The sequence below is a fragment of the Ranitomeya variabilis genome, chromosome 4 (assembly GCF_051348905.1).
Source record: "Ranitomeya variabilis isolate aRanVar5 chromosome 4, aRanVar5.hap1, whole genome shotgun sequence".
NCBI lineage: Eukaryota > Metazoa > Chordata > Amphibia > Anura > Dendrobatidae > Ranitomeya > Ranitomeya variabilis.
The window spans coordinates 58,774,723-58,796,493 of NC_135235.1; the positions used below are offsets into that span (position 1 = coordinate 58,774,723).

General features: G+C 45.2%; 1 protein-coding gene across 4 annotated transcripts in view; it reads left to right on the forward strand.

Moving 5' to 3' along the window:
• The window catches only part of EXOC6 (exocyst complex component 6), a 273,281-nt gene that overhangs the window by 55,856 nt on the left and 195,654 nt on the right, over positions 1-21,771 (forward strand). For all 4 annotated transcript variants that reach the window (XM_077258584.1, XM_077258586.1, XM_077258585.1 and 1 more), the window contains exon 2: positions 13,887-14,058. In XM_077258584.1, the coding sequence (XP_077114699.1) occupies positions 13,887-14,058 (172 nt within the window). The remainder of the gene's footprint in view (positions 1-13,886; positions 14,059-21,771) is intronic.

The window sequence follows — 21,771 nt, forward strand, 5'->3', positions numbered from 1 at the left end:
GCTTCAGGGTTCAGGTACCGCCGATGCGGCTTCAGGGTTCAGGAACTCCAGTGTGGTTTCAAGGTTCAGGTACCGCAGGGAACGGTGTCTGGATTTACGTACCGCTGTGCGGCTTCAGGCTAAGATGCCACAGGAAAGAGAGTCGGGATTCACGTGCCGCTGGTGCAACTTCAGGCTCAGATGCCACAGGGAGCGTTGTCAGGGTTCATGTACCGCCGATGCAGCTTCAGACTCTCAGGAAACAGGCAAGGGACAATACCTCACAGAAAACTACAACAGGTACAAGTTCAGGATCTGGCCACACAAGGACCAGGGCTTCGGGTTCAGGACAGAGCAGGAAACAGTAAACTCACCACACAGCCAGGACGTTGAGTATGTCAGAGTCCCTGCATGCAGGAGAAAGAGGGACGGTGCCTGCATGAAAGGGAAAGAGGGATCATGCAGAGACGCCGGCATTAGTGTTACATAAACAGTTCAGTTAGCAGGGCACATGTTAGTGCCGACTCACCCGAACAGATTACAGTCCTTTCTCCCGAAGGAAACTTCATACACAGAAGAGGCACGGTCCTTCTAGTCTATGTATCCCTTTCAGCCCAAGCCCCAATATCTCCCAGTGCCAAACAGAAGTGTTTAACTCTGGGCATAGTTCACACTGAACAGGCTGCAGCTTCCACATAGTTCTCTGCAGCTCCAACACACACACTGCTCAGCATTCTTAGTTGACCCATATGGTCTCCATCCAGAGAGAGACACTAGCATGTCTCTTTCTCAGCTATGGCTCACATTTTGGCTGGTCACTCACCAGCAGCACACTCAACAATGCTCAACATCCAGCAGACTGACACACCTAGTGAACACAGGCACTGGTTCTTGTAAAAAGAAAAGCTAGTCAGGTGCATGTAATCAAGACCTGCAGACCTAGGACTTAACCCTGTCTTACCTGGCTCTGTTATAGTATATACAGCGGGTGAAATAAGTATTGACCTCATCACCATTTTTTCAAGTAAATATATTTGTAAAGGTGTTATTTACATAAAATTCTCACCAAATGTTGGTAACAACCCTTCCAATCCACACATACAAAGAGGTCAAACAATAGATGTCGATAAATTTAATTATGTGTAATAATGAGATATTACACAAGGAAAAAGTATTGAACACATGAAAAATGAGAGGTGCAAAAAGCCATAGAAAGTCATGATGCCAGCTGATATCTATCAGTAATTAGAAAGCAATTCTGTCATATAGTGAAAAATAATATCAGCTGATTCAACTGATGACCTATAAAAAAGTTTCTCATTACGAAGGTGCCTCACATGAAACATCTCATGATGGGTAAATCCAGTGAGTTGTCTCAAGACTTTCACAACCTTATTGTTGCAAAACATACTAAAGGTACCTTCACACTGAACGATATCGCTAGTGATCCGTGACGTTGCAGCGTCCTGGCTAGCGATATCGTTGAGTTTGACAGGCAGCAGCGATCAGGATCCTGCTGTGCCATCGTTGGTCGGAGCAGAAAGGCCAGAACTTTATTTTGTCGCTGGATCTCCCGTAGACATCGCTGAATCGGCGTGTGTGACGCCGATTCAGCGATGTCTTCACTGGTAACCAGGGTAAACATCGGGTTACTAAGCGCAGGGCCGCGCTTAGTAGCCCGATGTTAACCCTGGTTACCAGCGTAAACGTAAAAAACAAACACTACATACTTACAATCTGGTGTCTGTTCCCCGGCGCTGTGCTCTCTGCACTGTGTAAGCGCCGGCCGGCCGGAAAGCAGAGCAACAGCGGTGACGTCACCGCTGTGCTTTCCGGCTGGCGCTTACACAGTGCAGAGAAGCACAGCGCCGGGGGACAGACACCGGAATGTAAGTATGTAGTGTTTGGTTTTTTTTACGTTTACGCTGGTAACCAGGGTAAACATCGGGTTACTAAGCGCGGCCCTGCGCTTAGTAACCCGATGTTTACCCTGGTTACCAGGGGACTTCGCATAGTTGGTCGCTGGAGAGCTGTCTGTGTGACAGCTCTCCAGCGACCACACAGCGACGCTGCAGCGATCGGGATCGTTGTCTAGATCGCTGCAGCGTCGCTAAATGTGGCGGTACCTTTATAGCATTGGTTACAGAAGAATTTCTAAACTACTGAAGGTTCCAGTGAGCACTGTTGGGGCCGTAATTCAGAAGTGGAAAGAACATTTCACCATAGACTGGCCACACCAGGTGCTACCCACATGATTTCAGATAAAGGAGTGAAAAGAATTATCAAGAGAGTTGTCCAAAAGCTAAGGACCACCTGTGGAGAGCTACAGAAAGACCTGGAATCAGCAGGTACAATTGTTTCAAAGAAAACTATAAGTAATACACTCAACCTCCATTGCTTGTATTCACGCTCACCACACAAGACTGCATTTCTGAACAAAAAGCATGATCAAGCGCATTTAGGCCATGTGCACACGTCCGGATTTCTTGCAGAAATTTCCTGAAGAAAACCGGAAATTTTCTGCAAGAAATCCGCATTTTTTTTTTTTTGCGTTTTTTTTTGCGTTTTTTGTTTTAGCATTCTGCAAGCGTAATTAGCTTGCAGAATGCTAAAGTTTTCCAAGCGATCTGTAGCATCGCTTGGAAAACTGACTGACAAATTGGTCACACTTGTCAAACATACTGTTTGACAAGTGTGACCAACTTTTTACTATAGATGCTGCTTATGCAGAATCTATAGTAAAAGATAGAATGTTTAAAAATAATTAAAAAAATAAAAAAAATGGTTATACTCACCCTCTGCAGACAGCCAATCTCCTCAGCGGCGTCCGTTCCTATAGATGGTGTGGTTCAGGACCTTCGATGACGTCGCGGCTTGTGATTGGTCGCGTGAGTCACATGAGCGGTCACACGACCAATCACAAGACAGCGATGTCATCACAGGTCCTGAACCACACCATCTATAGGAACGGAAGAGAGAGCATGCACCGGAGAGGCGGGAACACTTCGGGGGCCATCAGAGGGTGAGGATATGACTATTTTTTATTTTAATTCTTTTTTTTTTTACCAATTATATGGTGCCCAGTCCGTGGAGGAGAGTCTCCTCTCCTCCACCCTGGGTACCAACCGCACATAATCTGCTTACTTCCCGCATGGTGTGCACAGCCCCGTGCGGGAAGTAAGCAGATCAATGCACTCCTAGGTGTGCGGAATCCCCGCAATTCCGCATTTTTTCTGAACATGTTGCTTTTTTTTCCGCGATGCGATTTTTTCGCGAAAAAAAATGCAACATTTGCACAAAAAATGCGGAATACCCTGTAAATAATAGGAGGCACAGGTAAGCATTTTTTTCGCGTTTTTATCACGTTTTTATAGCGAAAAAACGCGAAAAAAATGCGAAAAATCCTGAACGTGTGCACATGGCCTTACAGTTTGCTCAACATTTAGACAAAGCCTATGAAATACTGGGAGAATATAGTATAGTCAGATTAGACCAACATTGAACTCTTTGGATGCCATAATACACCCCATGTTTGGAGGCCAAAAGGCACTGCATATAACCTCAAAAGCACCATACCAACAGTGACGTTTGGAGGTGGGAACATCATGTTGTGGGGCTGTTTTTCAACATACGGCAAGGGCAAACATCATATGCAAGGATGAATGGACAAATATACCTAAACATTTTTTATAAAAATCTGCTGTCATCTGCCAGGATTATGAAGATGAAACGAAGGTGGACATTTCAGCAAGACAATTATCCCAAAACACACAGCCATGGAAACTTTTAGTTTCAGAGAAAATAAAGCTGCTGGAATGGCCGAGCCAATCATCTGACCTGAATCCAATAGAAAATTTATTGAAGGAACTAAAGCACAGAGTTCCTAGAAGCTCACGGAAACTTTAAGAAGAGTGTTTGTGTGAAAGAATGAGCCAAAATCACTCCTGAGTAATGCATGATACTAGTGTGAAGCGTCTTGAAGCTGTCATCACCAATAAAGGCTTTTGTACAAAGTAGTGTTCTATACTATTTCCCTGTGTCATTTCTCGTTATTAGGCTACGTTCACATTTGCGGTGTGCGCCGCAGCGTCGCCGCCGCAACGCACAGCGCAAATGTGAACACATGCACAACGCTGCTTTTTGCGCCGCATGCGTCCTTTTTTCCATTGAATTTGGACGCAGCAAAAATGCAACTTGCTGCGTCCTCCGCGCCCCGACGCGGGCGCCGCAGGGACGCATGCGGCGCAAAAAGCAAGTGCACCGCATGTCCATGCGCCCCCATGTTAAATATAGGGGCGCATGATGCATGCGGCGCCGCTGCGGCGCCCGACGCTGCGGCGCTAGCCGCAAATGTGAACGTAGCCTTACACATAATTAATTTATGGACATCTATTGTTTGATTTCTTTGCCTGTGTGGATTGGATGGGTTGTTACCAACATCTGGTGAGAATTTCATGGCAATAGCACTTTTGGAAATATGTTTACTTAGCAAGTTGGTAACGTGTGTAATATTTATCTCACCCACTATTTATATTACCACAGGGCATCGGATACGCATCGAATTTGGACACCTCATTGAGATTTCTATAATCGTTAGAAAACATCATTCTCCATCGGGCTTTGGCACAAGGACAATAGTGCCGGACCAGCTGCTCTTTGACTCTTCAATGATGCTCAGGCTCAACATTCTCCGCACCTTTTTCTAAATCATCTCGCGGTAGGCTTCGGGAATTCGATATGGCTTTAGGTTTATCCACACATGTGGTTCCGTCAGAATTTCATGCTCGACGACCTGTGTGCATCCCGGCAACTCTGGCAAAAAAGGTCTTGGTTCCGCTGTAGCAGGTTTCGGCAATGTTGTTTTTGGCTGGTGACTGTTTCTCTGGCAACGTGACATCCTTGACCTTGGCTTCAGGATTTGCCCCCAGGCACATGGCTTCCACCAGGGACTCAGTATCTTGGGCCACTTCAATGTCCACTCTGGCCACTGGATAGTCTTTAGCATCCCAGTCAGTGCAGCGGACATGAGGGCCACCAATCTCCCGAAGTCTGGCAGTCCAGTCACTTGCAGACCATACATCTTTACAGGACAAGCTTGTAGCCCCTCGCTGGGTGGACAGTTCACGCGGCAGGCAGATATGCATAGTATGAACAGTGGTGTTTCAGGCTACAATCCATCTGCTCGGAGGTCAGAGGTCAGCGGGCGGCTATATGGCCTGGGCTGTGACATTTCCAGCAATATCACCAGCTGGGACCTTCGGTATTACCTCCCCCGCCCCTTTGGATCTTGGATGCTCCACCTCCTTTTGGGCCTCCTGTTGTGAATTTACCTTTTGGCTCCCTCTAGTGGCTACTAGTGATTTTACTCTGGGTATGTCTATCATTCCTTGTTTGCTCACCTGGGTCGTTAGGTCAGGGGTGTTGCTATATAAGCTCCCTGGACCTTCAGTTCAATGCCTGGCAACGTTGATATCAGAGCTAATCTGTAGTGCTCTTGTCTACTGATCCTGGTTCCTGCGTGATTAAGCTAAGTCCGCTTTCTTGCTTTTTGCTATTTGTTTTTGTTTGCATTTTTTGTCCAGCTTGTTCATTATCTGTATCCTTTCCTTGCTGGAAGCTCTAGGGAGGCTGGAGTTCTCCCCCCCGGGCCGTTAGACGGTTCGGGGGTTCTTGAATCTCCAGTGTGGAATTTTGTTAGGGTTTTTGTTGACCATATAAGTTATCTTACTACATTCTGCTATTAGTAAGCAGGCCTCTCTTTGCTAAACCTAGTTCATCTCTGTGTTTGTCATTTCCTCTTACCTCACCGTTATTATTTGTGGGGGGCTTGTATCCTACTTTTGGGGTCTATTCTCTGGAGGCAAGAGAGGTCTTTGTTTTCCTCTTCTAGGGGTAGTTAGTCCTCCGGCTGGCGCGAGACATCTAGCGACCAACGTAGGCATGTTCCCCGGCTACTTCTAGTGTTGGCGTTAGGAGTAGATATATGGTCAACCCAGTTACCACTGCCCTATGAGCTGGATTTTTGTACTTCGCAGACTTGCTGATATCTCTGAGACCCTCGCCATTGGGGTCATAACAGTTTGCCAGGCCCATATTAAATGTTAAATGCATTGCAGAAGCGGGATTATAAGAAAGAAAGTTCTGAGTTTTTTTTTCTCTCTCTCATTTTTTTTTTCTTTTCCCCTTTAACTCTGATTGGCTTGTGTTTGCTGCAGACATGAATGTCCAGACCTTGATTACAAGTGTGGACCAGCTTGCTGCTCGTGTGCAGGGCATACAAGATTATGTTATCAGAAATCCTATGTCAGAACCTAAGATACCGATTCCTGAACCATTTTCCGGAGACCGATTTAAATTTAGAAATTTCAGGAATAATTGTAAATTGTTTTTGTCCCTGAGACCCTGTTCATCTGGAGACTCCGCTCAGCAAGTAAAAATTGTTATTTCTTTTTTACGGGGCGACCCTCAGGATTGGGCTTTCTCGCTGGCGCCAGGAGATCCGGCATTGGCTGACATTGATGCGTTTTTTCTGGCGCTCGGTTTGCTCTATGAGGAACCCAATCTTGAGATTCAGGCAGAAAAAGCCTTGCTGGCGATGTCTCAGGGCCAGGACGAGGCCGAAGTGTATTGCCAAAAATTTCGGAAATGGTCCGTGCTGACCCAGTGGAACGAGTGTGCATTGGCTGCAAATTTTAGAAATGGCCTTTCTGAAGCCATTAAGAATGTGATGGTGGGTTTTCCCATTCCCACAGGTCTGAATGATTCTATGGCCCTGGCTATTCAAATCGACCGGCGGTTGCGGGAGCGCAAAACCGCAAATCCTCTTATGGTGTTGTCTGAACAGGCACCTGATTTAATGCAATGTGATAGAATCCTGACTAGAAATGAGCGGAAAATTCATAGACGCCAGAATGGCTTGTGTTACTACTGTGGTGATTCTACACATGTTATCTCAGCATGCTCTAAACGTCTTACTAAGGTTGTTAGTCCGGTCGCCATTGGTAATTTGCAACCTAAATTTATTCTTTCTGTAACTTTGATTTGCTCACTGTCATCGTATCCTGTCATGGCGTTTGTGGACTCAGGTGCTGCCCTGAGCCTTATGGATCTGTCATTTGCCAAGCGCTGCGGATTTGTGCTTGAGCCATTGGAAAATCCTATCCCTCTTAGGGGCATTGACTCTACGCCATTGGCAAAAAATAAACCGCAGTTTTGGACACAGGTTACCATGTGCATGACTCCCGAACATCGGGAGGTAATACGTTTTCTTGTTCTACATAAAATGCATGATTTGGTTGTTTTGGGTTTGCCATGGTTACAGACCCATAATCCAGTCTTGGACTGGAAGGCTATGTCAGTGTCAAGCTGGGGCTGCCATGGAATTCACGGAGATTCCCTGCCTTTGTCTATTGCATCTTCTACGCCTTCGGAAGTTCCGGCGTATTTGTCTGATTATCAGGATGTCTTCAGCGAGTCTAAGTCCAGTGCACTGCCTCCTCATAGGGAATGTGACTGTGCAATAGATTTGATTCCTGGCAGTAAGTTTCCTAAGGGGAGACTGTTTAATCTGTCGGTACCTGAACATACCGCGATGCGTTCATATATCAAGGAGTCTCTTGAGAAGGGGCATATCCGTCCTTCTTCTTCCCCTCTTGGTGCGGGATTCTTTTTTGTGGCCAAAAAGGACGGATCTTTGAGGCCTTGTATTGACTATCGGCTTTTAAATAAGATCACTGTCAAATTTCAGTATCCTTTGCCGCTGTTGTCAGATTTGTTTGCCCGGATTAAAGGTGCCAAGTGGTTCACCAAGATAGACCTTCGTGGTGCGTACAACCTTGTGCGCATTAGGCAGGGCGATGAATGGAAAACCGCATTCAATACGCCCGAAGGTCATTTTGAGTACTTGGTGATGCCATTTGGGCTCTCTAATGCACCTTCAGTTTTTCAGTCCTTCATGCATGACATTTTCCGGAAGTATCTGGATAAATTTTTGATTGTTTATCTGGATGATATTCTGGTTTTTTCTGATGATTGGGACTCGCATGTGGAGCAGGTCAGGATGGTTTTTGAGATTCTGCGTGAAAATTCTTTGTTTGTAAAAGGCTCAAAGTGTCTCTTTGGTGTACAGAAGGTTCCCTTTTTGGGGTTCATTTTTTCCCCTTCTGCTGTGGAGATGGATCCAGTCAAGGTCCGAGCTATTCATGATTGGACTCAACCCTCGTCAGTTAAGAGTCTTCAGAAGTTCTTGGGTTTTGCTAACTTCTACCGTCGTTTTATCGCAAATTTCTCTAGCGTTGTTAAACCGCTGACGGATATGACCAAGAAAGGCTCTGATGTAGCTAACTGGGCTCCTGCTGCCGTGGAGGCTTTCCAGGAGTTGAAACGCCGGTTTACTTCGGCGCCTGTTTTGTGCCAGCCTGACGTCTCACTTCCCTTTCAGGTTGAGGTGGATGCTTCGGAGATTGGGGCAGGGGCCGTTTTGTCGCAGAGAGGCCCTGGTTGCTCTACTATGAGACCTTGTGCCTTTTTCTCTAGGAAATTTTCGCCGGCAGAGCGAAATTATGATGTGGGCAATCGGGAGTTGTTGGCCATGAAGTGGGCATTTGAGGAGTGGCGTCATTGGCTCGAGGGTGCTAAGCATCGTGTGGTGGTCTTGACTGATCACAAAAATTTGATGTATCTCGAGTCTGCTAAACGCCTGAATCCTAGACAGGCCCGCTGGTCATTGTTTTTCTCCCGTTTTGACTTTGTGGTCTCGTATTTACCAGGTTCTAAGAATGTGAAGGCCGATGCTCTGTCTAGGAGCTTTGTGCCTGATGCTCCTGGAGTCGCTGAACCTGAGGGTATTCTTAAGGAAGGAGTTATCTTGTCATCTATTTCTCCAGATCTGCGACGTGTGTTGCAGAGATTTCAGGCTGGTAGGCCTGACTCTTGTCCACCTGACAGATTGTTTGTGCCTGCTAAATGGACCAGCAGAGTCATTTCCGAGGTTCATTCCTCAGTGTTGGCAGGGCACCCGGGAATTTTTGGCACCAGAGATCTGGTGGCCAGGTCCTTTTGGTGGCCTTCCTTGTCAAGGGATGTGCGGTCATTTGTTCAGTCCTGTGGTACTTGTGCTCGAGCTAAGCCTTGCTGTTCTCGTGCCAGCGGGTTGCTCTTGCCCTTGCCTGTCCCGAAGAGACCTTGGACACACATCTCTATGGATTTCATTTCGGATCTTCCGGTGTCTAAGGGCATGTCTGTCATCTGGGTGATATGTGATCGTTTCTCCAAGATGGTCCATCTGGTTCCTTTGCCTAAGCTGCCTTCCTCTTCTGATCTGGTTCCTGTGTTCTTCCAGAACGTGGTTCGTTTGCACGGCATTCCTGAGAATATTGTGTCAGACAGAGGATCCCAGTTTGTTTCCAGGTTCTGGCGATCCTTTTGTGGTAGGATGGGCATTGATTTGTCGTTTTCCTCCGCTTTTCATCCACAGACTAACGGACAAACGGAACGAACTAATCAGACTCTGGAGGCGTATTTGAGGTGTTTTGTCTCTTCTGATCAGGATGATTGGGTGACCTTCTTGCCGTTGGCTGAATTTGCCCTTAATAATCGGGCTAGTTCTGCCACCTTGGTTTCGCCATTTTTCTGCAACTCCGGTTTCCATCCTCGTTTTTCCTCGGGACATGTGGAGCCTTCTGACTGTCCTGGAGTGGATTCTGTGGTGGATAGGTTGCAGCGGATCTGGAATCATGTGGTGGACATCTTGAAGTTGTCACAGGAGAAGGCTCAGCGTTTTGCCAACCGCCGCCGCGGTGTGGGTCCCCGACTTCGTGTTGGGGATTTGGTATGGCTGTCTTCTCGATTTGTTCCTATGAAGGTCTCCTCTCCCAAATTTAAGCCTCGAATCATTGGTCCTTACAGGATATTGGAGATCCTTAATCCTGTGTCCTTTCGCCTGGATCTTCCGGTGTCGTTTGCCATTCACAACGTATTTCATAGGTCCTTGTTGCGGCGGTACGTTGTGCCTGTGGTTCCTTCTGCTGAGCCTCCTGCTCCGGTGTTGGTTGAGGGCGAGTTGGAGTACGTGGTGGAGAAGATCTTAGATTCTCGTCTCTCCAGGCGGAGGCTTCAGTACCTGGTCAAGTGGAAGGGCTATGGTCAGGAGGATAATTCCTGGGTGGTCGCCTCTGATGTGCATGCGGCCGATTTAGTTCGTGCCTTTCACGCCGCTCATCCTGATCGCCCTGGTGGTCTTGGTGAGGGTTCGGTGACCCCTCACTAAGGGGGGGGGGTACTGTTGTGAATTTACCTTTTGGCTCCCTCTAGTGGCTACTAGTGATTTTACTCTGGGTATGTCTATCATTCCTTGTATGCTCACCTGGGTCGTTAGGTCAGGGGTGTTGCTATATAAGCTCCCTGGACCTTCAGTTCAATGCCTGGCAACGTTGATATCAGAGCTAATCTGTAGTGCTCTTGTCTACTGATCCTGGTTCCTGCGTGATTAAGCTAAGTCCGCTTTCTTGCTTTTTGCTATTTGTTTTTGTTTGCATTTTTTGTCCAGCTTGTTCATTATCTGTATCCTTTCCTTGCTGGAAGCTCTAGGGAGGCTGGAGTTCTCCCCCCCGGGCCGTTAGACGGTTCGGGGGTTCTTGAATCTCCAGTGTGGAATTTTGTTAGGGTTTTTGTTGACCATATAAGTTATCTTACTACATTCTGCTATTAGTAAGCGGGCCTCTCTTTGCTAAACCTAGTTCATCTCTGTGTTTGTCATTTCCTCTTACCTCACCGTTATTATTTGTGGGTTGGTTTGTCACGGTGATACGCCCAGGGGTGGACCCTTTGTACCCTGACAGTTGTTGTCACCTCGAAGCGCGCCAAAATTTCAGTTTTATATAACCTTACAAGCTGCCAAGGAATAAGTCCATAGTACTGTTTGAACGAGCCTCCTTTTCATAAAGTTCCCTTTAAAGTAATAAAAAAATTCCCAAAGATGGATAACCCATCTAAACAATTGTGATACGTTTTACTCTGTGGCTGATTTTTTTTTTAAGTTCCTAGAGGTAACTTTACTTACCAACATTTAGAATGCCAAATTCTGGATGTGTAACCCCTTTTTCGCCTCAGCCAATTTCAGTTTTTGCGTTTCTGTTCCCCCCTACATTCTTTTTAGGACTACGTATAGCTATTAATATTTTTTGTCCATATAGACATATGAGTATTGTTTTTTGCGGGATGAGTTGTACTTTTCAGAGGCACCATTCGATTTACATATAACGAACGGGAAAATGGGAGAAACTTTTCAAGTGCAGTGAAATTGCAAAAAAAAAAAACAATTGGGGGGGAATTTTACGGCGTACTTAATTTGGTGAAAAGTGACCTAGGTCAGTATTATTACTGGTCATCCTGATTGTCCAGGTCGGTGTGATTACGGGTCATCCTGATTGTCCAGGTCGGTGTGATTACGGGTCATCCTGATTGTCCAGGTCGGTGTGATTACGGGTCATCATCATTGTCCAGGTCAGTGTGGTTACGGGTCGTCATGATTGTCCAGGTCAGTATGATACCAAACATGACCAGTTTTGTTTTTTATTACTTTAGTAGTGAAAATAATTGAATATGTGTTTTTCTTTTTTAAAAAAACATTTTGTATTGTGCATTTTTGGAGATCCTTTACATTTAAATTCTTCTGTCAAAGGATCTGTGTGAGGGCTTATTTTTTGCAAGAAAGCCATTGCTGTTATTGATACCATTTTGGGATAGATATGACACTTTGGTTGCTTCTTACTGCATTTTTTGCAGAATTACAGCTATCAAATTTTTTTATTTGTTTACATTATTTAATGATTGGGTTAATTGGTTAATTAATTTTACATTTTGATAGATTGTATTTTTATAGACATGGTGATGCCACGTGTAAAATTAAAAAAAAAAAAAAATAAAATTTATTTTTAATGGGTGGAATTTGAATTTTTATGTTTTTTAATATGTACATATTGTTTTAAAACTTTTTTTCTTTACATTTTTTACATTTTTTACTGTATTTGTTAGTTCCCTTATGCCCCTGCGGCTGTTGGCGGCAGATCTTGGCTGTGTGTCACAGCCATTATCTGTGGTATGGGGCGGGCTCAGCCTGTGAGCCCACTCCCGTCTTGCGCTATGTATGTACGGCGGATGTCGGGAAGGTTAAATGGAACCTGTCAAGTTGAAAATAGTTGAAAAGAGTCTGTTCTCTCTTCATATTTTCATTTTGCAAGTTATTGTACTCGTTTAAGTTAAATCATACATTTTTAATACTTTCACAATTCCTTTTGGACTCTTTTTCTAGTCGGTATAACCAATCAGTTGTTAAGTTCTTAATTCTAAGAGAGCTGGAAAGTGTCAAAACACTAAATAAGATATTCATCTGCAGCCAAGAATATCGCCCTCCCCAGCAGTGCAATGTAGCGCAGATGGATATTTTATTGGGTGTTCTGCAGGCTTAGAATTTAGAACTTATCAGCTGATTGGTCAGTCTTGTCACCTGATATGCTCTGTTCAATCTGATTGGTCAAAAACCTCACTGAAGTTCCATTCTTTAGCTTCTAACATATCCATAGGCCCCCATTTACTTTGAGAAAGGCCAAAAGAGGGTATTTTTGGGTGGTGTCCGGGCAGGATAAATTAGTATACTCTTTTTGCTGGGACGAAAAGTGCACATCACACTGTGGTAGAGAGGCATGCAGAAAAAAATTGCATGCTGCACTTTGTATGTTTTTTTTTATTGCAATAGGATCCTATGGGGAACTGATGCAGAGATAACTATTTGACATATAGGTGGAGAAAAACTGCACAATGGACGTGGCAAAACAAAGTAAGAGGCCTTAGATTTGTAAATAAGTCAAACGTAATCTTGCAATTCACAGAGTGTCCACCAGGTGGCGCACCATGCATGTACTATGAGCTGTGAGTAACTTCTCATCCGCAGTCCTGGGATCCCATTTTTTACGTACGGTGGATTTCACGTATTTGTGCAGATAATGATTTTCTTATGTATTTTTCTATTTAACGATCAGTGCCCGTAAATGTTGTTTTATGTCTGGTAACTCTACAATATCAGGGATCTGTGAAAGCGTCATTTAATATTTTGCACCCACATTTTTTAGGGACAAGTAATTGTAAGAAATGAGGGTACTATTGACCGTCACTTAAATTGGACGGAGTCACTCCGAGACGCCATAAGAAGCGCTGCCACTACACAAAATTGGCCCATCTGATCGTCAGGGGATGGAAGGAACTATAAATTATTAAAAAGTAGTTAATAGCACTGCAAAGCTATGACTTTTTATCATACACTTCATTACCTTATTATGGTTCCTTCTTTCCCAAACCCTGCCGCAGTGCTGTTTTACATGGCCTGTGCATTGCATGTTCAGAAGCTGCTTTCCGCTAAGATCTTCTCTAGTTACACTCAGAGTACAGGAATGTCGCATTGTGAGACTGCAGATCAGAAAGGCTCAGACAGGGAAAGTCTTGTACTCTGTTTGGTAAGAGAACATGGATCTTTGCTGAGCAGCAGCTGAAAGCAGCTTCTAAAGGAGCACGAACTGGGCATTGAAACAGCCCTGCAGCAAAGTAATTGGGAGAGAAGGAGGCAAAATATGGTAAGGAGATATTTTACCAGCATTCATACGTTTGCAGTGTCTTGTATAAAAAAAAAGTTGAGTTACTCTTTAGGAATACTAGTAGTGATCCCAGAGGTCAGTGACCGTTAAAGACGTGCTCAGCCTGCAGCCTCATGCTTCTGTATGGCCACTGACTCCTCACTGTCTCCTCACATTCCTATCATTTACCATGGAGGGTATTATAATTTAAGTTACAGCGTTTTTAACTGTTGGTTTTCCCAGCTAAGTAATGACGCCCCTGTACATCTTGTGTCTCCACAGCTCTGTGTACGATGACCAGCCAAATGCTCACCAAAGGTTCATGGAAAAGCTTGACACCCGGATTCGAAACCATGACCGGGAAATCGAAAAAATGTGCAATTTCCACCATCAAGGCTTTGTAGATGCCATAAATGAGCTCTTAAAAGTTCGGGCTGATGCTGAAAAGCTGAAGGTAAGGAGTCCTCTCCACTACCCTAAAGGCTTTTTTTTTGTTTTAATTATGGTCTTATCTGCAAATTTAACCACTAAAACCAGTATCGGCTGATTATACCTGTAACACGTGATGTACACATGCAACCATAGCATTATTGCAGCGTGGCAGTTATCGCCCAGCACACGCGACGAGGTGTATGTACAGTACATTGGACATGATTATCACATGGACATAAAAGCTGGATCATAGCATTCCTTAATACTTTTGTATTGCAATTGTCCCCGACAAGTCAGATTTGAAGTTCTCAACTCACATGAAACTGTATTGATGGCCAGTTTGGGTATCACCCAGCTTTTCCTGGGGCAGAAAAAACTAGTAGATGTTACCTGTATGGGAAAACGGGCCAGACACATCACTCAGCACAATTAAAGACAGCCAGATCATGCTATAGTTTATAGCCATAGATTTATCTCACTTTAGGGCTGGATTCACAGCTACACTGCTTAGAAGTACTGTATAATGTCTTCCATGCTTCTGAGCATGTGCAACACTGGGACAGGAGAACAGGAGCCCCTCGCATCTATGAATTGTGTGCGGAAGACAACACAGCAGCTAGTCTCTCCATACTAGGTAGGAAAGAAGTGGCAATTAGACATACACTGGATATATCTGGTACGTTTGGATGAAATCCTCAATGATGGATCCATTGAAGGCATTTCAGGGGCGGAGGAGAGGAAGACTGGTCTAGACTATAAGTGGATATCTAGGGGCAGCTTCCATCTCAAATTGGAAAGCCGAAACATACAAGTGTTACAATGGGGATCCTACATGTAATATTCCCGGATATTTGGCTAAGAATCGCACTAATTAAACAGCAAACATTTGCGTGTCAGTTTATTGGCAGCAAATCCTGCAGGACTTAGTGTAAGCGGCTCCAAGCAAATCTCCGGTATAGGTTATGCACTGTTTTTGGACAACTGCAGTCTGAATGAATTGTAAGAAATATTATTAGGCCGGAAGGAAATGTCCATGTTTCAACCAAGTGTAGTTTTTAGATTCAATATTCTGTGCTGATTTGTTTCTTTAAAAAAAAAAAAAAAAAAACACGTTTTCCCAGGGGACTTGATTTAGAAAAATGGGAAACTTAGCCTTACTCACCTACCAGCAGTGTCGGCCTGGCGGTGCCAAGGGACCACCAGTAACATCAGCTCCGGGGCCCCACTTTTTAGCTACATGCAAATATGACTTTATCCTCATTCATAAAATTCTATATCAATAAATCGGGTTGATTGTTAAATTAATAAGGCTACTTTCACACTAGCGTCGTGCACTGCACGTCACTATGCGACGTTACGACGTACCGACGCATAGTGTGGAAGCGCCGCACAACGGGGGCAGCGGATGCTGTTTTACATCGCATCCGCTGCCCCATTCTGATGTGCGGGGAGGCGGGGGCGGAGTTCCGGCCGCGCATGCGCGGTTGGAAAAGACGCTATCGACGCACAAAAAAAGTTACATGCAACTTTTTTTGTGCCGACGGTCCGACGCAACACGACGGTTGCGACGTGTGGCAATGCGTCGCTAATGCAAGTCAATGGAGAAAAAACGCATCCTGCAAGCACTTTTGCAGGATGCGTTTTTTCTCCAAAACGATGCATTGCGACGGAGGCCAAACGACGCTAGTGTGAAAGTAGCCTAAGATGCTGAATATGGTGAATCAAGTGTATTGTGCCAAGTACTGCTCATATAAGAGGGTGGTGGCCCATGACTTCTCAGCGGCCCACCAGAGGATTCTCCTTCTCTCCTGTGGGCCAGTCCCAGCCTGCCTGCAAGTGCCCACCTGGCTCCAACTCGGGCCATTCCGTGGATTGATCAGAGACTGGAAGTGGTGATGTCAGCGTTCGACAAGTCGCAGCCAATGATTGACTGCAGCAGACTAGTAACTTTGAGTAATCATCCTACAACATCCGCTGTTCAAGTCACTGGACCGCTGCAACGATCCTAAGGCTTGTGGAAAGGTGACATTGGTGCTTCCGCTCTCTGTGCCGACTATTGAGCGGCCTGTGCTGAATCCAGGTGAGTGCCGGTAGGGGATTATGGCTGTGTTTGGTATTTTTTCCATATTCAGTCCCCTATTTTACTCAGACAGCTCTTTTAATATACCTGTCAGGTCAACTGATGGAACCCAATCGCTACTGTTAGCAGTATGGGTGTAGGTTTATCTCATCTGATAAGGTGTTTATGGGCCAAACTAATGCTGAAATGTAATTTTTTCTGCAGCATAGCACATGCTAATGAACTTCCTGGTCATGATTGACAGTCTGTATAATGACTTGATATAATGAGGATTATTATTATTATTATTTATATAGCACCATTAATTCCATGGTGCTGTACATGAGAAAGGGGTTACATATAGAGTTATGGATATCGTTTACAGTAATAAAATTTACAATGACAGACTGGTACAGAGGGACTTACATTCTACAGGATAATGGGGAAGAGACAGAAGGTCGGGGGTGCGGCAGCTCTGGTGGTGGTGAGGCGGCAGCTCTGGTGATGGTGAGGCAGCAGCTCTGGTGGTGGTGAGGCAGCAGCTCTGGTGGTGGTGAGGCGGCAGCTCTGGTGGTGGTGAGGTGGCAGCTCTGGTGGTGGTGAGGTGGCAGCTCTGGTGGTGGTGAGGCGGCAGCTCTGCTGTGGTCAGGCGGCAGAATGGTTATTGCAGGCTGTAGGCTTCCCTGAAGAGCTGGGTTTTCAGGTTCCGTCTGAAGGATCCAAAGGTGGTGGATAATCGGATGTGTTGAGGTGTGGAATTCCAGAGGATGGGGGATATTCTGGAGAAATCTTGGAGGCGGTTGTGTGAGGAACGAATAAGTGTGGAGGAGAGTAGGAGGTCTTGGGAGGATCGAAGATTACATGAGGGAAGATATTGGGAGATTAGTTCAGAGATATAGGGAGGAAACAGGTTGTGGATGGCTTTGTAGATCAGTGTTAGTAGTTTAAACTGGATTCGTTGGGGAATTGGGAGCCAGTGGAGGGATTTGCAGAGGGGAGAAACAGGGGAGTAGCGAGGAGAGAGGTGGATTAGCCGGGCAGCAGAGTTGAGGACAGACTGGAGTGGTGCAAGAGAGATAGCGGGGAGACCACAGAGGAGGGTGTTGCTGAAATCGAGGCGGGAGATGATGAGGGCATGCACAAGAGTTTTAGTAGATTGTGGGCTGAGGAAGGGACGGATTCTGGCAATATTTTTCAGTTGGAGATGAGAGGAGGTGCCAAGAGTTTGGACGTGTGGTTTGATGCGGTTTGAAGGACAGGGCAGAGCCGAGAGTTACCCCGAGGTAGCGGATTTGAGGTGCGGGACAGAGCGTGATGCCGTTTACCATAATAGACAGATCAGGTAGGGGGATATTCAAGATGGGGGATAGATGATGAGTTCGTTTTTGTCTACATTGAGTTTTAGGAAGCGAGAGGTGAAGAAGGAGACTATGGCTGATAGACACTCCCGAATTCTGGACAGCAGAGAGGTGACATCTGGGCCAGAGAGGTAGATCTGAGTGTCGTCCACATACAGGTGGTACTGGAAGCCATAGGACTTTATGAATTGTCCTAGGCCAAGGGTATAGAAGGAAAAAAGTAGGGGCCCTAGGACAGAGCCTTGAGGGACACCAACAGAGAGAGGGCGGGATGAGGAGGTAGTGTGGGAGTGGGAAACCCTAAATGTGTGGTTGGAATGGTATGAGGCAATCCAGGACAGGGCAAGGTCTTTGATGCCAAGGGAAGAAAGAATCTTTAGCAGTAGGCAGTGGTCGACTATGTCGAAGGCAGAGGACAGGTCGAGAAGGAGGAGGATGGAGAACTGTCTGTTAGTTTTGGCTGTGAGTAAGTCATTAGTAATTTTGGTCAGGACAGTTTCGGTGGAGTGGTGGGGCGGAAGCCAGATTGGAGGTTGTCAAGGGAAAAGTTGGATGAGAGATGGGAGGAAAGTTGAGCATGGACAATGCTGCTCAAGGAGTTTTGAAGCAAACGGGAGCAGTGATATGGGGCGATAGTTGGGCATAGCAGTTGGGTCAAGGTTAGTTTTTTTAAGGATGGGTGTGATGGTGGCATGTTTGAAGGCAGAGGGGAGGTGCTAGAAGATAGCGATAGGTTGAAGAGATGGGTTTGGGCTGGAATGAGCATGTTAGTGAGGTTGAGGAGCAGGTGGGAAGGGATGGGGTCAAGTGCACAGGTAGTGAGATGTGATTTGGAAAGGAGGTGAGTAAGCTCTCCTTCAGTGATGTTGGAGAGGGAGGTTATTAGGGAAGGGCAGAGGTCTGGTATATGGAGTGGTTGGGGTCGTGGAACAGTAAAGGTTTGCCTTGTTTGGTTGATCTTGTTTTTGAAGTAGGTGGCAAAGTCCTTTGAAGAGATGAGGGGAGTTGGAGGTGGCAGTATTGTATGCAGGCTATTTTTAACGCCCAGGGATCCGAGGCAGGACTTGTCTAGAGGAAGAGACCCAGCGGACTAGTCCTGCCTCATTTGCACGTGCAATTGCACATAAATCACCTTATCAGAATAAATAAATCGGCACCCCTACTGTTATACTACTGTTATAGTAGTGTCCAGGACACTCAGGAGACCTGACAGATTCCCGTTAACTAAAATCAAATTACATTTTTTTCTAATTAAAGCAGAATTATGAAAGCTGAACAAGGAATGCATATCTGTTAAGTAAAACGCAATTCTCTTATTTATTTTTCTCCTAAAAATTCTTAATCTTTCAGTGATATACCTCCCTTGATTGTGATCTCGTTCCTGTGCCTTCATTGCCCGGGGTGGTGCATGCTCAGTATATTAATATGCATGTGCTTCATTCCAGGCGCTAACAACGCTTTTAAGAGTTCTCGGTCAAGGAAAGTATGTCGCAGAAACGGGAGTGACCTGTCAGACAAAGGAGGCAGGCAACAGGCGTGAATTAGGGAGGAAGGACAGGAGAGCTGCAAGTGCAGGCTCCCTCCCCGAAGTACTTGCTGCTCATTTGCTAACAATATCAATACTGGATTTCTCCAAAACCGCAAAACAGATTTTGACAATCTAGGCATGGATTTAATTGGATTGAAAGCCCCTGTATATGCATACCATTAGTTTTAAGTGTAAAATCCTCATTGATTCTTGTGTTTGAATGAAGCTGGGTTTACACTGTACGATCTTTGACTGAAAACACTGCTGATCGGCACATTTACCTTTTAATTGTCTTTTAATAGCCTGTTTAGACAAGCCAACCACTTTTGCAATGTGCACAATGCGATCAGTAATAGTCCTGTGCATGTAAGGTTTCTCTGTTCTTCTCGGCAGCACAGGTCCTGTTTACACAAGGCAGTGCGCTGCCAAGAACAATGATTTTTAAGCCAGCTTAAAAATCACATCACCCGACGAATGAGTGTGTTATATGAGGCAGCCTGTTTACACTGGTCGATTAGAAAGTGAGCAATCCTAGGAGCTCATCTGTTTATATAATTGCCTTGTAATGTTTTCATTTCCTGTTCTGTCCAGATGTCACCGTATCCCAGAATTTCAAGCGAAGGAAGTTCACCAAGCGCCATATTGGGACACCCAAGTGATGGGTGTCTCAATATGGAAACTTCTGGTGGTACCAACCTATTGCGCGGTACCACCAGCGGAACAACGTCGCACCACACACATACACACACACTCTATACGCCGTACGCACCATACACACACACACACACACACACACACTCACATTCACACTAACACACACTCACACACACTCACACACACTCTCACACTCAAATTCACACTCACTCACACACTCACATTCACACTCACTCACACACTCACATTCACACTCACACACACACTCACATTCACACACTCACGCAGCCTCTTGTGCGGTACCACCAGCAGAACACCGTTATTCACTGACCTACGCCATCTTTGTACAGGAGGAGCGCATGCGCAGTTTTAATGTGACCGCCGCTATCTGTCTGCACAAAGATGGCGGCGGTCTGTTTTACTGAGCCTGCGCGAATTCCGGGCAGTTGCAGTGAATCATTCGGCTGATCCCGGTGGCAGATGCGTGATGTGTCTACAGGCAGAGGAAGCCGGTCACATTAAAAGGGTTTTCCCACGAACGAAAGTTCATTTTAAAAATAACTGTCTGACCGTGTACGGAGCATACTACATCTCCTGGGCAGGGGAGTAAGCAAAAGATAATACTGACATTACGGCAGGGGATCACAGTGGATTCATTTTTTGAGGTAAAATATTTCACTGACTGTTTTTAAAAAATATTTTACCTCACAAAATGTATCCTCTGCGATCTCCTGCTGTAATGTCAGTATTGTCTTTTGCTTCCTCCCCTGCCCAGGAGCTGTGATATGTTCGGTACACGGTCAGACACAGACAATTTTTAAAATGAACTTTTGTTCTTGGGAAAATGCCTTTAAAAAGCAAATATCAACGCCAACATGGCTCCTCCTAAAAAGTACGCCAATGACAATGAAAGGAACGCAGCAAAGGCACAACGGCAAAGACAACAAAGGGCAAATGAGACTCTTGAAGAGCAACAGCATTGCTTTTACAAAAACAATGCATGTAAGTGTAGGCGTCAAGATTATCACAGGATGCCATTAGGCAACAACCGCGCCGCATGCCTGCCCCCATAGTGACATTACGCCGTCCTGATGCGATAGCATCGGGCCTCCATCTAGCTCATGATATTCGCAGATTAGAAATAATCATTTTTTTCCCCTCCATAAATAGTCCACATGAAAATAAGAACCTTTGTAATTTATCTTACCAGATAAATCTACTTCTTTTTTCTCCTGAGCTGATGATTAATTTCCAAAGTTTTCAATTCACAGGTTAAAGTTTCAGTGACTACAGATTTTCCCATTTCTGTAATAGATGACAATTGCTGCTCATAAAGGTCTATGGAGAGGGGTGGGGTAGGGAGGAGCAGAATGCGTAAGTCTGCCTCTAGCTCTTCCCTTCTCATAGACCATTATGAGCAGCAACTATCATCTCCTTTCCCAATAATGGGAAAATGTGATGATTTTACCCTTTAAATTGAGAATGGCATATCATTCCAGGAGGAGGAAAAGTGAAAAGAAATATTATCTTCACTTGTACTATTGATTTATGGAAAAAACTGAATACACCCACAGTTATTTCGGCTGAAGGAAGTGCTGTCACGCCATGAAACCATTTGGCGGTATGTACCCTGAGGACAATTAAAGCCTTGGGTAAATTTTCACTGCTTTCCTGCCTCCACATGAGTAGCCTCGATCTGTGTTTTGTCCGTGAATACTGTGATCCTCATTAGCTCACTGTCTTCTTCACATTGCCAAGGCCATACAGCGTGTGTAGTACGTACGTGCACTTGACTCCTGCGTCATTGGCACCTGGACAGCAATAGAGAATAAGTATTTTCCGCACTTTCTCAGAAAGTCGCTTTGTGTTGCAGGTGCACCGACGCGATTTAGAGGGGGTTTTATGCCAACACACAAAAACATTCTTTCAACTTTTAATTCCTCTCCAGCAACTCCTGCCAAATTACCCTCGTACCCCCTTTGGGATGGAGCTAGAATTTTCAATTACGTGTGGGATATCACTATTAATTGTTCTTCGCATTTAGCTTTGGGAAGATTACGCTTTAATTTTCGAGAAAAGTGTCGGGGTTTTAGACAGAGGTCACACTGTACCCAACCCCTTTTAGCTCCCTTTACA